The sequence below is a fragment of the Zosterops lateralis genome (genome assembly GCF_965231275.1).
Source record: "Zosterops lateralis genome assembly, chromosome: 5".
Lineage (NCBI taxonomy): Eukaryota > Metazoa > Chordata > Aves > Passeriformes > Zosteropidae > Zosterops > Zosterops lateralis.
This window is the reverse complement of record NC_139766.1, coordinates 592416-609162: the sequence shown is the minus strand read 5'-3', so window position 1 is coordinate 609162 and position 16747 is coordinate 592416. Positions and strand designations below refer to the sequence as shown.

At 47.9% G+C, this 16747-nt stretch overlaps 1 protein-coding gene across 1 annotated transcript in view; it reads left to right on the top strand.

The window, feature by feature from the left end:
• Positions 1–2884: 2884 nt before the first annotated feature.
• The window catches only part of ALMS1 (ALMS1 centrosome and basal body associated protein), a gene marked incomplete at both ends in the record, with an annotated part of 71123 nt that continues 57260 nt past the window's right edge, over positions 2885–16747 (top strand). The window contains one exon of the mRNA XM_083862341.1: positions 2885–2932. Within this exon, the coding sequence (XP_083718467.1) occupies positions 2885–2932 (48 nt within the window). The remainder of the gene's footprint in view (positions 2933–16747) is intronic.

Genomic DNA, 16747 nt, shown 5'->3' with positions numbered 1-16747 from the left:
AACTGCTGCTTCTTCCAGGAAATGAAACAGGGAACTGCTGCTTCTTCCAGAGACTCTTCCCTGGATTCCAGGGAAATAAAACAGGGAACTGCTGCTTCTTCCAGAGTCTCTTCCCTGGATTCCAGGGAAATAAAACAGGGAACTGCTGCTTCTTCCAGCAGGATTTGCTTTGTGATTGCTGCCTGCTGTTCCCTTCAGCCTCTCTGAGAAATGACGAGGTGAAGGTTTTGAAGGATGTGGATAAACAAACACCCAGACAGGCTGAGCCGAGCACGTTTAATTGGATTTGTAACAGGAGATGGGGTTGAATATCGAGCTGCATTTTCCTCGTTGGCATCTTCATTATTTTAAGGAGTGTTTGCCTTGCTGCACTTGAGCGTTCACATTTTTGTAGTGCTGAAAAATGACCCCAAATCAGTGCAGAGCCAGAGCAGACATTGCCTTTTGGGAGATGTTCTGCTGCTGGATCCACAGCTGATATCTGCTGTGAGCAGGATCAATCATTCAGGAGACAGGAAACCTTATGGAAATGCCTTTATTTCCCAGTTCCTTCAGCCTCCCTGCTCATAGAGAATGGAAATGGGTGCAGTTATTTATTGCCTGGGCTGCAGGGAGCTGGGCACTCTGGAGCTCAGCCATGTGGACAGCTGGATCCATCACTGAAACCTCGCCAGGACAGTTTAATTGCTGCTGAGATGGAGCTCAACGGCTCCGAGAGATTAAATGAGCTTCTGCCACTGGAACATGGCTCGGGAGGGACTCCTGTCCCTGTCCCTGTCCTGGGCAGGACTGGCAGTGTCACAGCCCATGGCACAGGACTGGCAGTGTCACAGCCCCAGGACTCCTGTCCCTGTCCCTGTCCCCAGGCAGGACTGGCAGTGTCACAGTCCCCAGGCAGGACTGGCAGTGTCACAGCCCCCAGGACTCCTGTCCCTGTCCCCAGGCAGGACTGGCAGTGCCAGGTCACAGAGCTGCACCTGCTGCCTCGGCTGCCACCTGCTCTGCAGCTTCAGGGGAGCCAAATGCCACAGGAAAATAAACAAAAATCCTGGTTTTAACGGGAAATTCACCCCTGCTGAGACCAGCTGAAATTCAGAACATTAATCAGTGCTTGCTCTGAATCCCTCAGGGAGAGCTTTATCACTGGACCATGGAATGGCTCGGCTTGGAAGGGACCCTAAAAACCATCCAGTTCCCACCTCAGGGGCAGGGACCTTCCCCTGGAGCCGGGAGAGCAGAGCTCCTCCTTCCTCAGGGCACCTGGAGGGAAACCACGGAGGATGGCAGGGTCAGGAATTCATGCAGGATTGCAGGGATCAGGAATTGATTGCAGGGATCAGGAGCCATGGAGGATTTAATGGATAAGGAGCCGTGGAGGATTCCATGGATCAGGAGCCATGGAGGATTTCATGGATAAGGAGCCATGGATGATTTAATGGATCAGGAAATATGGAGAATTCCATGGATAAGGAGCCATGGGGGATTCCATGGATCAGGAAATACGCAGGATTTCATGGATCGGGAGACATGGAGGATTTAATGGACCAGGAGCCATGCAGGATTTCATGGATCAGGAAATATGGAGGATTTCATGGACCAGGAGCCATGCAGGATTTCATGGATCGGGAAATAAGGAGGATTTCACGGATCAGGAAGTGATCCAGGACTGACACCCATTCCTAAAGGTGTCCATGGGGAGGTTCATCTCATCTTCTCCACCTGCCCAGACTATGAATCATCTCCCCAAACCCTGAGTCTGTCCTTTGAACCCCCCTGGGAAAAGGGTTCCTGTCAGAGCCCCAGAGCCCCCAGTCCTGCTGGAGAGCCTGGAGTGACCACCAGGCCTGCTCAAAACGCCTGATGTGGGATCTCAGTGTCCACCCATCCCCAAGGGGAAAACTCCAGGAGAGCTGGGGAGGGACTGGGGACAAGGACTGGAGGGACAGGACACAGGGAATGGATCCCACTGCCCCAGGGCAGGGTTAGCACACCAGGACAAACATCAGGAGGGTTTTATTCACAGAAGGGTGGTGGGACATTGGCAGGGAGGTGTTGAGTGCCCATCCCTGGAGGTGTCCAGGGAATTCCTGGGGGTGACACTGAGGGCTCTGGGCTGGGGAAAGGTGGGGTCGGTCAGTCCCTGCTGGTCAGTTCGTGCTGGTCACTGCCAGTCCCTGCTGGTCAGTCCCTGCTGGTCAGTCCCTGTTGGTCAGTCACTGTCGGTCAGTCCCTGTTGGTCAGTCCCTGCTGGTCAGTCCCTGCCGGTCAGTCCCTGTTGGTCAGTCCCTGCCGGTCCCTGCTGGTCAGTTCCTGCCGGTCACTCCCTGCTGGTCAGTCCTTGCTGGTCAGTCACTGCCGGCCCCTGCTGGTCACTGCTGGTCAGTTTGTGCTGGTCCCTTCCCGCTGGTCACTCTCTCCCGGTCACTCCTGCCGGTCACTCCTGGCCCCACCCCCTCACTCAGGCCCCGCCCCCGGTCACTTCAGGCCCCGCCCCTGGTCACTCCTGGCCCCGCGCCCCGGCCACCCCTGGCCCCGCCCCCGGTCACTCCAGGCCCCGCCTCCTCACTCCAGGCCCCGCCCCCCCGGCTCCATCCGGGCACTTCCTTCCCCTGCCCGCCAAAACCCCCGCGCGCGCGCTCCCGCAGCGCAGCCCCGCCCCGCCGCTCCCCGCCCGCCAATCGCCGAGCGGGAGGCCGCGCTCGCGCCCCTCGGCTGACCAATCGCGGCGCGGGGAGGGGGCGGGGCCCGCGCGTGCGCGCGCGGCGCGAGTCCCAGTTCCAGTTCCAGTCCCGGTCCCAGTCCGTGTGCGAGTCCCTGGTGACGGCGCGGCCCCGGCGGGGACACCGGGACACCGGGACACAGGGACACCGCCCCGCCCCCCGCCATGGAGCGCGGCCAGCAGGAGGAGGACGAGGCGGAGGAGCGGGCTCAGGTGAGCTCGGGTTCGGGCGGGCGGGTAGGAGGGAGCGGCCGCTCACCGTCCGGAGCGGTTGTGCGTGTGCGTGTGTGTGTGTCCTGTGTGTGTTTATGGCGTTGTGTGTGTCCCCTTGTATCCTTATGTGTGTTTGTGTCCCCTGTGTCCCTATGTCCCTGTGTATACCTCTGTGTCCCTGTGTGTGTGTCTGTGTCCCCCTGCGTGTGTGTCCCTGTGTGTGTGTGTGTCCCTATGTCCCTGTGTCTGTTCCTGTGTCCCTGTGCGTCCCCCTGTGTCTCTGTGTGTGTCCCCGTGTGTCCCTGTGACCCTCTGTGCGTGTGTCCCTATGTCCCCGTGTGTCCCTGTGTGTTTGTGTGTGTGTGTGTCCCCTTGTATGTGTGTCCCTGTGTGTGTCTCTGTGTTCCTGTGTGTGTCCCTATGTCCCTGTGTCTGTCTGTTCCTGTGTCCCTGTGTGTCCCCCTGTGTCTCTGTATATGCCTTTGTGTGTGTGTCCTCCTGTGTGTCCCTTTGACCCTCTGTGCGTGTGTGTCCCTATGTCCCGCTGTGTCCCTGTGTGTTTGTGTGTGTGTGTCCCCCTCTGTGTGTCCCCCTCTGTGTGTCCCCCCTGTGTCCCCCCTGTGTCTCTGTGTGTCCCCCTGTGTGTCCCTCTGTGTGTGTGTGTGTCTCTGTGTCTCTGTGTATGTCCCTGTGTCCCTGTGTGTGTGTCCCTGTGTGTGTGTATGTCCCTGTGTGTCCCTGCGTGTGTCCCCCTGTGTCCCCCCGCTGGCACTGGCCCGGTGTCCCCCCTGTCCGGGTCCGTGTCCCCCCAGGCCGGGTGTCCCCCCGTGCCCTGTCCCCTCCCCTGGAGAAGGGCGGCCTGGCTCTGGCTCCTGCTCTCCTGGGAGGCCCCGTGTGCTCTGTTATTGTGCTAGTGATGGTTTGATAATGATGAGTGACTGTTCTCCTCGGGCCTCGCTCTGCCCAGGGGATCACAGCAGCCTTTGCTTGGAAAGGACCTGAAAAATCACCTGCCCCCAGCCCAGGCTGCCCCCAGCCCTGTCCAGCCTGGCTTTGGGCATTGCAGGGATCCAGGGGCACCTCCTGATTTATTCCCAATATCTCATCTCCTGATGTATTCCCAATATCTCATCTCAATCTCTCAGCTTTCAATTTAAACCACTTCCCCCTTGTCCTTTCAGTATCTGCCAGCGTAAAAAAAGTTTATCGTTCTTTTTTAAAAGCCACCTCTAAGTACTGGGAGGTTCTGGAGGTGTCCCTGGAATTTCTATTTCTCCATGGAGCACCTGGCTGTGCTCACATCCCTGCTGGAGGAGGCTGGGAGGAGATCCCTGGAGTTTCCTTTTCCCCATGGAGCACCTGGCTGTGCTCTCATCCCTGCTGGAGGTTGGGAGGAGATCCCTGGAGCCTCCTTTTCCCCATGGGACACCTGGCTGTGCTCACATCCCTGCTGGAGGAGCCTGGGAGGAGATCCCTGGAGGTGGTGCCCCAGCAGGAATTCCCTGCAGGAATTGATGTCCAGCTGGGCTGGAACCCTGTGAGAGCATCAGCAGGTCCTTCCTGTGCTGTGCCCTGCTGTGACACCTGGTGACAACTGTCCCCCTGTTCCCAGAGGGAAAAATCCCAAGGTGGTGATGGCTCCAGGGGCAGGGAGGGGCTCAGAGCTCGTGGAAAGCAGAGGGAGATGGTTTATGGACTTTTAGAAACGTTCTCTGGGAGGAAGGACAGGCTGGTGCAGGTTCAGTCTGCACCAGGACAAGGGTGGGAATAACTGGGAATAACTGGGGCATCCTCAAGGCAGGTCAGACTGTGCTGGGCAGGGAACTCGGTGTGGTCTCAGTGCAGTTTCTGCAGCAGGACCTTCCCACAGTGTGTTCTCAGGAAGGATAATTTACCCCAGGGCAGCAGGGCTGGATCTTGCTCTGCTGCTTATTCTCACATGTTCTTACATTTAAATGGAAATGCTGTTCCTTTGAGTGCTGGTTTAGGTGAGTTCCTCAGTCACTTTGAGCCCAGGTTGTAGAGCAGTGAATTCCCCTCCTGTTCCTTGTGCCAGCTTTGTGTTCTCACCACGGGTCAGTTTATTTATTTGGGTCCCTTTTCATTAACATCTTCTGCTGTTTCCTGGTGGCCGTTGCCTCCCTCTGTGTTTGTTTTGCCCTGGGCTGTGAGTGCTGCCCTGACAACCCGAGCTGAGCCCTGGGAGCCCCAGCTGAGCCCTGGGAGCCCCAGCTGAGCCCTGGGAGCCCCAGCTGGAGCTGAGGAGCCCTGGGAGCCCCAGCTGGAGCTGAGGAGCCCTGGGAGCCCCAGCTGAGCCCTGGGAGCCCCAGCTGGAGCTGAGCCCTGGGAGCCCCAGCTGGAGCTGAGCCCACCTCCCTGTGCTGCTGCTGCTGCTGCCCCAGAGCTCCCCAGACCCTCCTGCTGTGCCCTTCTGTCCCCTCTGAGATGATTTCAGCTCATCCCTCTGCTGGTGTGTCAGCATTGCCTTCTCCTCACTGCCCACCCTCCTGACACACTTTGTCTTCACTCACTTGCCTCTTACTATTTTTTTTTTTTTTTTTTTTTTTTTTTTTTTTTTTTTTTTTTTTTGGCTGGAGCTGGATGTGGAGGTTACCTGGATCTCTCCCATGGAACCACATCCAGTTTTTCAATTAAAAAAAATCCCCTCTGTTGGGGACTTGTAGCAGGCAAGGCTTCCCAGGAGTTTCCCAGGGGTGTCCAGAGGATCAATCCCAGCAGGGAACTGGAGTCCCCTGTCCTGGTGGATTTGTCACACCAGCACCAGGCTGGGGTTCAAACTGGCTTAAAAAACAGAGAACAGGAATTCCTGGAGGTGCTCAGGGATGGGACAGGCTGCAGTGAGAGAACAGGAATTCCTGGATTTGCCCAGGGATGGGACAGGCTGCAGTGTGAGAACAGGAATTCCTGGATTTGCCCAGGGATGGGACAGGCTGCAGTGAGAGAACAGGAATTCCTGGATTTGCTCAGGGATGGGACAGGCTGCAGTGAGAGAACAGGAATTCCTGGATGGGACAGGCTGCAGTGTGAGAACAGGAATTCCTGGATGGGACAGGCTGCAGTGTGAGAACAGGAATTCCTGGATTTGCTCAGGGATGGACAGGCTGCAGTGAGAGAACAGGAATTCCTGGATTTGCTCAGGGATGGACAGGCTGCAGTGAGAGAACAGGAATTCCTGGATTTGCTCAGGGATGGACAGGCTGCAGTGTAAGGTGTGAGAACAGGAATTCCTGGATTTGCACAGGGATGGGACAGGCTGCAGTGTGAGAACAGGAATTCCTGGATTTGCCCAGGGATGGGACAGACTGCAGTGTGAGAACAGGAATTCCTGGATTTGCACAGGGATGGACAGGCTGCAGTGTGAGAACAGGAATTCCTGGATTTGCACAGGGATGGACAGGCTGCAGTGTGAGAACAGGAATTCCTGGATGGGACAGGCTGCAGTGTGAGGTGTGAGAACAGGAATTCCTGGATTTGCTCAGGGATGGACAGGCTGCAGTGTGAGAACAGGAATTCCTGGATTTGCTCAGGGATGGACAGGCTGCAGTGTGAGAACAGGAATTCCTGGATTTGCTCAGGGATGGACAGGCTGCAGTGAGAGAACAGGAATTCCTGGATTTGCTCAGGGATGGACAGGCTGCAGTGAGAGAACAGGAATTCCTGGATGGGACAGGCTGCAGTGTGAGAACAGGAATTCCTGGATTTGCCCAGGGATGGGACAGACTGCAGTGTGAGAACAGGAATTCCTGGTTGAACTGTTGCTGTTGCAGTAAGACACAAAAGAATTGCTCTAAATATTTCTGAAGGCAAAGAGTACAGAAAAAAAATATTTTTTTTTAATTCTTAATGCTTTTTATAAGATATTCTGATGCAGACTGAACATGGTTGGTGAATAGGAACGACACCTCTCTAATCCAGTTAAACCAGGGAAACAGCAAAAACATCACCTGGAGAAAGATTGTTCTGAGAAAGGAGAGTTGTTGGCCAGGATTTTTTTGAGAAGGAACTTCCTTGAGAATTTTTTCCTTGGAGAAAAGTCAGCAGCTGCCAGCAGGGTGAAATCCCTCAGGCCCACACCCTGGCAGGGGCGGTGATGTGAGGGGACACCCAGGGTCACTTTCTGGGGTGCTGCAGCTCTCCTGGCACTTTGTTGTGCTGGGTCTCCTCTCCTGTGAGCCCTGCAGAGCCCAGGGGTTGCTGCACCAAAGAGAATTCAGAATTCCCCACATCTGCAGGATGGTTTGGGTCAGGAAGGCACTGCTGGCACTCCAGTCCTGCCTGGAGAAACCAGCTACAGCTTCAATAATTTGTGTTTTTTTTATACCTGGCAGCACCAAATCGTTGTTACATTGCTCTGGCTCTTTGCAATCTGTATTATTTTTATTTGTTGGCACGTTCAATTCAAGCGCTGAGCTGTGTGCAGGCAGTGGGAATGTTAATTCATTTCAGTAGCTGCACTTAAATGCCAATGATTTTTATCTAATTTGTGCCACTGGGCTTCTGGCCAAAAAAAAAAAAAAAAAAGAAAAAAAAAAGATGTAAAACTTGATTCTGCAGTTTAATGAGACTCTGATTTTTTTAACGAACGTTTTCTGCACGTGTAACAGGGTTGATGTGGACTGGAAAGGCAGGAAAAATGAAATTATTGGGTTGCTGTGGGTGGCAGTCACATCTGGTGGCACTGGGGGAACTGTCAGGCTGTGCTTGTCCCCTGAGCTGTCACTGCAGGAGCTGCTCTGCTTTTCCTGCTGCCCCTCCCAGCCTGGAGCAGGTTTGGTGTCAGACACATCACCCACATCCCCTGGGCTGACTCCTGCACTCCTGGGGCAGAGCTGCTGCTTCCCTGCTTTTCCAGGGGGTCCCTGGGTGCATCCCTGCTTTTCCAGGGGGTCCCTGGGTGCATCCCTGCTTTTCCTGGGGGTCCCTGGTTTTCCAGGTGGATCCCTGCTTTTCCAGATGAATACCTGGGTGCATCCCTGCTTTTCCAGGTGGATCACTGCTTTTCCAGGTGATTCCTTGGTTTTCCAGATGGATTCCTGTATTTCCAGGTGGATCCCTGGTTTCCCAGGTGGATCCCTGGGTCAAACCCCGTTTCTCCAGGTGGATCCCTGGTTTTCCAGGTGGTTCCTTGGTTTTCCAGATGGATTCCTGTATTTCCAGGTGGATCCCTGGGTGCATCCCTGTTTTCCCAGGTAGATCCCTGTTTATCTACGTGGATCCCTGGTTTTTCAGGTGTATCCCTTGGTGAATCCCTGTTTCTCCAGGTGCATCCCTGGGTGAATCCCTGGTTTCCCGGGTGAATCCCTGGTTTCCCAGGTGGATCCCTGTTTTTCCAGATGCATCCCTGGTTTTCTGGGTGCATCCCTGTTTTCCCAAGTGGATCCCTGTTTCTCTATGTGGATCCCTGGTTTTCCAGGTGCATCCCTGGGTGAATCCCTGTTTCTCCAGGTGCATCTGTGGATCCCAGGTGGATCCCTGTTTTTCCATGTGAATCTCTGTATGAATCCCTGTTTTCCCAGGTGCATCCCAGGGTGGATCCCTGTTTCTCCAGGTGAGTCCCTGTTTTTCTGCGTGTATCCCTGGTTTCCCAGGTGGATCCCTGTTTTCCCTGGCTGGATCCCTGTTTTTCCATGTGAATCTTTGTATGAATCCCTGGTTTCCCAGGTGCATCCCTGGCTGAATCCCTGGTTTTCCAGACGAATCCCTGTTTTTCCAGGTGGATCCCTGGGTGAATCCCTGTTTTTCCAGGTGGATCCCTGGGTGAATCCCTGTTTTTCCAGGCGAATCCCTGTTTTCCCAGGTGGATCCCTGGTTCTCCAGGTGCAATCCCTGTTTTTCTGGGTGAATTCATGGTTTCCCAGGTGGATCCCTGGGTGAATCCCTGTTTTCCCAGGCGAATCCCTGTTTTCCCAGGCGGATCCCTGTTTTCCCAGGCGAATCCCTGTTTTCCCAGGTGCATCCCTGTTTTCCCAGGTGGATTCCTGGGTGAATCCCTGTTTTCCCAGGCGAATCCCTGTTTTCCCAGGCGAATCCCTGTTTTCCCAGGCGGATCCCTGTTTTCCCAGGCGAATCCCTGCTTTCCCAGGGGGATCCCTGGTTTCTGGGGTGGCTCCCGTGTGTCCCTGCCCTGCAGCAGTGGCTGCTGACTCCCAGTGGCCCCGGGCTCTCACTGCACTGGGGCAAGGACAGCCAGGACAGGCTGCAAAGCTTCTCTCAGCCCTCAGTGGGGACAGTTCAGGGTTTTAAATGTCTGCTGTGGTCAGTGTGAACATCATCTAATGCACAACTGCAAACCAGAACAGATTGAAATCACTGCCGTGGTCAGTTTGAACATCAAGTGATGCACAATTGCAAACCAGAACAGTTTTAAACTACTGCTGTGTTCAATTTGAATATAATCTAATGCACAATTGCAAACCAGAACAGGTTTAAATGTCTGCTGTGTTCAATTTGTATATAATCTAATGCACAATTGCAAACCAGAACAGTTTTAAACTACTGCTGTGTTCAATTTGAATATAATCTAATGCACAACTGCAAACCAGGACAGATTTAATTCACTGCCACAGTCACTTTGAACATCAAGTGATGCACAAATACAAACCAGAGCCTTTTTAGAGCATCCCACGTTACAAATATCAGGGCAAGAGGTTGTGCCAGGGCAGGTTTAGATTGGATATCAGGGAAAATCTCTTTCCCAGGAAGAGTTTTCAGCCCGGAACAGGCTGCCCAGGGGGTGCTGGAGTCTCTGGAAGTGTTCAAACCACGTCTGGTGTGTGCTTTGGGGGTCACTGCTGGGTTGTGCTTGGGCTTGATGTGTCGGGAGAGATCAGAGTGTGTGTGTTTTTGGAGAAATCAGTGAGTGTGTTGGAAGAAATCAGTGTGTTTTTGGAGAGATCAGAGTGTGGTTTTAGAGAAATCAGTGTGTTTTTGGAGAATCAGAGTGTGTTTGGAGAAATCAGAGTGTGTTTGGAGAATCAGAGTGTGTTTATGGAGAATCAGAGTGTGTTTATGGAGAAATCAGTGTGTTTTTAGAGAAATCAGTGTGTTTTTGGAGAAATCAGTGTGTTTTTAGAGAAATCAGTGTGTTTTTGGAGATATCAGTGTGTTTTTGGAGAAATCAGTGTGTTTTTGGAGAAATCAGTGTGTTTATGGAGAAATCAGTGTGTTTATGGAGAATCAGAGTGTGTTTTTGGAGAGATCAGAGTGTGTTTTTAGATAAATCAGTGTGTTTTAGAGAAATCAGAGAGTGTTTTGATGCCCTGGGGAGATCAGATATCTGCCATTCCTTATCCTGAGCTATCTCTTTCCCTTGTCTCCCTGGGTTTTCACTTTTTTCTCCCGTGGGATATTTGCTGTGGGGCAGAATAACACAAGCAGAGTTCACCTGGCTGTTGAAAGCAATTCACAAGTGAGTAAGGTTGATATTTCTGTCCCTGAACTGCAGCACGAGTTCAGAGCTGCTTTCCCAGCTCTTTAATTCATGGCACTGTGTGCTGTGGGGGTGGCTGGAGTTGTTCAGCTTTATTTCTGTCTTTATGTCTTTACCAGCAGGAGCCACGGATTTAATTTCACCGAGAAAAAAAAGTCGTTAAATTTCCTTCATTTGACTTAAATTCTCTGGGAGCTCTCAGAGGTGATGACTGTCATTTAGGAAATCTTTGCTCCTGCTCTCAGCTGCCTCCTTCTGTGCCCTGGTACACCCTGTGCCAACGTGGGGCAGTTTGTTCCTGAGTTCTTTCCTTGGTGATGCTCTTTGGGATGAGGATTAGAGGTGGGATAATGCAGCCCTGGTACACCCAGTGCTGTTGTGGGGTAATTTCTTCCCTGAGTCCTTTCCTTGGTGTTGTTCTCTGGGATGGGGATTAAAGGTGGGATCCTGCAGCCCTGGTACACCCAGTGTTATTGTGGGGCAATTTCATCCCTGAGTTCTTTCCTTGATGGTGCTATTTGGGATGAGAATTAAAGGTGGGATAAAGCAGCCCTGGTACAGTGGGGCAGTTCTTTCCTTGAATTCTTTCCTTGATGTTGTTCTCTGGGATGGGGATTAGAGGTGGGATCCTGCAGCCCTGGTGGTTCCTGTGCTGATGTCCCTCAGTTTGTCCCCTGGAGGAGGTTCCTGTGTGATGTCCAGGGGAGGAGGTTCCTGTGTGATGTCCCTCAGTCTGTCCCATGGAGGAGGTTCCTGTGTGATGTCCCATGGAGGAGGTTCCTGTGTGATGTCCCTCAGTTTGTCCCGTGGAGGAGGTTCCTGTGTGATGTCCCATCAGGAGGTTCCTGTGTGATGTCCCTCAGTCTGTCCCATCAGGAGGTTCCTGTGTGATGTCCAGGGGAGGAGGTTCCTGTGTGATGTCCCTCAGTCTGTCCCATGGAGGAGGTTCCTGTGTGATGTCCAGGGGATGAGCAGTTCCAACCCCAGCCCTGCACTGGGGAGTTGTTTTTGGGTGCAGTGCTGCAGGTGTTTTCTGTGGGCTGTGGCACAGTGGAGAATTCCTGACTAATTAATTAGTATTATTTAATAACATAATTACTATTAATATAATTGTTATTAATAGCATAAATATAAATATAATTAATATTATAATAATTATACTATGATTAATATTGATATTAACAGTTTATAATATAATTACTATCGTAATTACATTATATTATTAGATAGAATTATATATGTTATGTATTATTATATAATGTATATAATCATATATTATATATAAAATATATGTAAATATATAAATATTTATATAATGTCATCATATATTATATATATTTTATATAATATAAAATTAATACAGCATATAGATAGAAATATACCAATATTTATATAATTTAATTATATATTATATATTTTATATGTAATATAAAATATATAGCATATAAATATATTAATATATAAAAATACAAAAATATATCTATATAATACACAATATGATATGTATTATGTATATAATCTTATATATTATATAAGATTACATTATAGTAATATATTAATTATATTATTAACATCTATTATGATATCATAATAATTATTACATTATTTTATTTTATTTTATTTTATTTTATTTTATTTCTCTCTCTATTTATCTTCATCTCCCAGCCCCAAACCACACCCTGTCCCTCTGCCCCCCAGGGCCATTACAGGCAGTTCTGCAGTTCAGGGGCATTTGGATAAGAAATGGTGACAAACTGAGGTGGAAACAGGAATTAACAGCCCTGGATGGAGTTGGAGCGTTCATTATTTTATGTTACTATGTGTCTTCTCCTTCCTTAAACACAAAAAAAAAGGATGAGTGAGAGGCTTTTTAGAGGTTTTATTCCATTATCAATCTCATAGAGGGGTTTTGTGATGGTTTTGGCTTCTCTTCCTCTCTGCGAGGTCAGGATGGACAGTCCATGGGAAATGTGGATTTCCCACCACCCCAACCCTCCATCCTGACTTATTTTACCCTGTGTGGTCTCACTACAATGAATCTTTCACAGTTTTAATCCTCCAAAATACCTGCTGTGTTTGCAAGGCCATCCTTTGAAATCCTTGTCTCCAGTTGGATTTCTCTCTCAACAATGTCCTCTCTAGTCCATCTATTCTCTTTTCTCAGTCAGCATTTCTCCTCTCAGGGTTTGCACACAGATTGCAGGGCTGTGTGAGCTTCAGTCACTCTGCACATCCATTTCTCACCTCTCCCCCTCTTTCTTCAGCTGCAAAATCTCCTTTGGTGGCCTTTGGTCATCATTTGCTGCACCCAGAGGAGCACAGGAGGTGCTGACATTGACACCTCAACAGTCAATACACAGAAACCCGTTTTGCAAAGCTCCTTTTGCCTCTATAACAATCAATATTATATGAATATATGTGTTATAATCAATACACAGAAACCCGTTTTGCAAAGCTCCTTTTGCCACTAGAACAATCAATATTTTATGAATATATATGTTATAATCATACAATCCAACCTGTTTTGCAGAGTTCCTTTTGCCACCATAACAATCAACACACATTTTATAATCATACAATCCAACCTGTTTTGCAAAGCTCCTATAACAATCAATATTATATGAGTATATATGTTATAATCATACAGTCAAACCTGTTTTTCAAAGCTCCTTTCACCACTATAACAATCAATATATATTTTATAATCATACAATCCAAACCTATTTTGCAGAACTCCATTTGCCACTATAACAATCAATATTTTATGATTATATATGTTATAACCATACAGTCCAACCTATTTTGCAAAGCTCCTTTTGCCACTATAACAATCAATATTTAATTATTGTATATTTTATAATCATACAGTCAAACCTATTTTGCAGAGCTCCTTTTGCCACTATAACAATCAATATTTTATAATTATATATGTTATAATACAAACCTGTTTTGCAGAGTTCCTTTTGCCACTAGAACAATCAGCACACATTTTATAATCATACAGTCCAACCTGTTTTGCAAAGCTCCTTTTGCCACTAGAGCAATCAATATGTATTTTATAATCAATCATACAGTCCAACCTATTTTGCAAAGCTCCTTTTGCCACTAGAACAATCAATATTATATGAATATGTATTTTATAATCATACAATCCAAACCTATTTTTCAAAGCTCGTTTTGCCACTATAGCAATCAATATGTATCTTATAATCAATCATACAATCAAACTTATTTTGCAAAGCTTCTTTTGCCTCTATAACAATCAATATTTTGTGATTATATATGTTATAATAATACAATCAAACCTGTTTTCAAAGCTCCTTTCGCCACTATAACAATCAATATATATTTTATAATCATACAATCCAAACGTATTTTGCAGAACTCCTTTTGCCACTATGACAATCAATATTTTATAATTATATATGTTATAATACAATCAAACCTGTTTTGCAGAGCTCCTTTTGCCGCCATAACAATCAATATATATTTTATAATCAATCATACAATCCAACCTATTTTTCAAAGCTCCTTTTGCCTCTGTAACAATCAATATTTTATGAATATATATGTTATAATCATACAATCCAACCTGTTTTGCAGAGCTCCTTTTTTCCCTGCCTTTTTTTATTTTTTTTTTTAATGCATTGTGGTTCTTTCACTTCCAAGCTGAATATCTGTGTGGGAAATGCATTTTTCCCTGTTTTTATTAATGACTCGTGGTTCTTTCACTTCCAAGCTGAGTATTTGTGTGGGAAATGAAATTTTCCTTGCTTCTGTTAATGAATCGTGGTTCTTTCACCTTCCAAGCTGAATATTTGTATGGGAAATGCATTTTCCCCTGCTTTTATTAATGAATTGTGGTTCTTTCACTTCCAAGCTGAATATTTGTATGGGAAATACAATTTTCCCTGTTTTTATTAATGAATTGTGGTTCTTTCACCTTCCAAGCTGAGTATTTGTGTGGGAAATGCATTTTTCCCTGCTTTTTTTTTAATGCATTGTGGTTCTTTCACCTTCCAGGCTGAGTACTTGAATGGGAAATGAAATTTTCCCTGCTTTTTTTAATGCATTGTGGTTCTTTCACCTTCCAAATTGAGTATTAGTGTGGGAATTACATTTTTCCCTGTTTCTATTAATGGACTGTGGTTTTTTCACCTTCCAAGCTGAGTATTTGTGTGGGAAATGCTTTTTTTACCTGTTTTTTTTTTGGTGTGGGTTTTTTTTTTTTTTTTTTTTTTTTTTTTTTATGCATTGTGGTTCTTTCACCTTCCAGGCTGAGTATTTGTGTGGGAAATGAAATTTTCCTTGCTTCTGTTAATGCATTGTGATTCTTTCACTTCCCAAGCTGAATATTTGTGTGGGAAATACAATTTTTCCCTGTTTTTATTAATGAATTGTGACTCTTTCACCTTCCAAGCTGAGTATTTGTACGGGAAATACATTTTTCCCTGTTTTTATTAATGGACTGTAGTTTTTTCACATTCCAAGCTGAATATCTGTGTGGGAAATGCATTTTTTTCCTGTTTTTATTAATGCATTGTAGTTCTTTCACTTCCAAGCTGAATATCAGTGTGGGAAATGCATTTTTCCCTGCTTTTTTTAATGCATTGTGGTTCTTTCACCTTCCAAGTTGAGTATTTGTACGGGAAATACATTTTTCCCTGTTTTTATTAGTGGGCTGTGGTTCTTTCACCTTCCAAGCTGAGTATTTGTGTGGAAATGCATTTTTTCCCTGTTTTTATTAATGAAGGGTGGTTCTTTTACCTTCCAGGCTGAGTATTTGTATGGGAAATACAAATTTCCCTGGTGCTATTAATAAATTATGGTTCTTTCACTTCCAAGCTGAATATTTGTGTGGGAAATGAAATTTTCCCTGTTTTTATTAATGTGTTGTGGTTCTTTCACTTCCAGGCTGAATATCTGTGTGGGAAATGCATTTTTCTTTCCCTGTTTTTATTAACGCACTGTAGTTTTTTCACCCCCCAAGTTGAATATTTGACTAGGAAATACATTTCCCTGCTGTTACCGATGCCTTTCCCCTGCAGGGGCCGTGGTTCCCGCTGGCAGCAGAGGTGGAGAGCGCCTCTTCCAGCCCTGCCCTGGACACCAAACTGGGCCTGGGCTGTGCCAGGAGGGACCTGTCCGAGCTCCCCACGCTGCAGGAAATACTGCTGTCCTCAGCAGAGGCTTCTCCTGGAGCTGCAGCCCCTGCCTCACCAATGGGTATGTTCTGGGGGATTCCTGCACTCAGTATTTTCTGTGGATGGCAGGGAGAAGGAGCTCTGCAGAGCTGAGATGTTCTAGAGACACGGGGGTTTATTATTCCAAGGGTGGTGGGTAAAGAGGGCTTTGCCTTCAGCCACCAGCCTGGGCTGGAGCAAAGCCCTAAAGAGAGAATGGGGAGAGAGAGAGAGAAGAGAGCTCAGGGGGAAAAAGGGGAGAGGCAAGAGAGCAGAGGGGCAGAACAAGAGAGTGAAGAGAGAAGAGGGGAGGGATGAAAGAGAGAGCAAGTGAAGAGGAAAGAGGGTAAGAGAGCAATCAGCTTGTTCCAATCCATTCTATCTCTTTTTGTGTTGAATATTCTAATTTACAGTGACTAACCCGTGCAAGATACAAAACCTACAGACTTTGCCTGCAGCCTGTGAGAACTACTACATCACCATGTCATTTTATATTCTAAACTCTATAGACTCCTTTTTTTATGCACTTGTTCCCGGATGTCTTTGCCAAGGTGGAAAGGCAACATTCTCGAGTCCTTTGTTTTCCTGTCTTTCAACCCATCTCCAGCTCATCACCATTTTCTTGCCTGCCATGCTCACATCTCCAAACTGGCTTTCATTCCTATTTCACTCACAGGTTTTACATCTGCAGTATTTCTTACCATACAATCATATCCATAAGTCCTCCCTGTCCCATCTTTCCCAACACTGCACAGTTCATATTTCACTCTTCAGGCTCTCCCTGACCTGGATTTGCCCCTTGTTCAGTGAGAAATGAGGTTTGTAAAGTGTGTTGGGTGTGATTGTGCTGTCAGAGCCCCCCAGGGTGAGGGGAAGGGTTGGTGTGCTTCCCTGGATCTCCTGACAGTTCCTTCTGTCCCAGGTGAAGCTTTGCTCTTGTTCTCCTGTGGAATTAGGGATAAAACTGAGTGCAGCTTCCAGCCTGGGCCAGTGGGATTGTCCCTGCCCATGGAATAACTTTAAAATCCCTTCCACCCAAATCATTCCACTGGTTTTGTTCCTCATTGTCCCCCCTTGGCTTTGGGGGCAGTTTCTGCTCCTGCCACTGAGACTTTCCGGTCCTGACACTCAACTCCAGCCAAAATCACTGCCTGCATTGCTCCTTTTCACACTGGGCAGGTG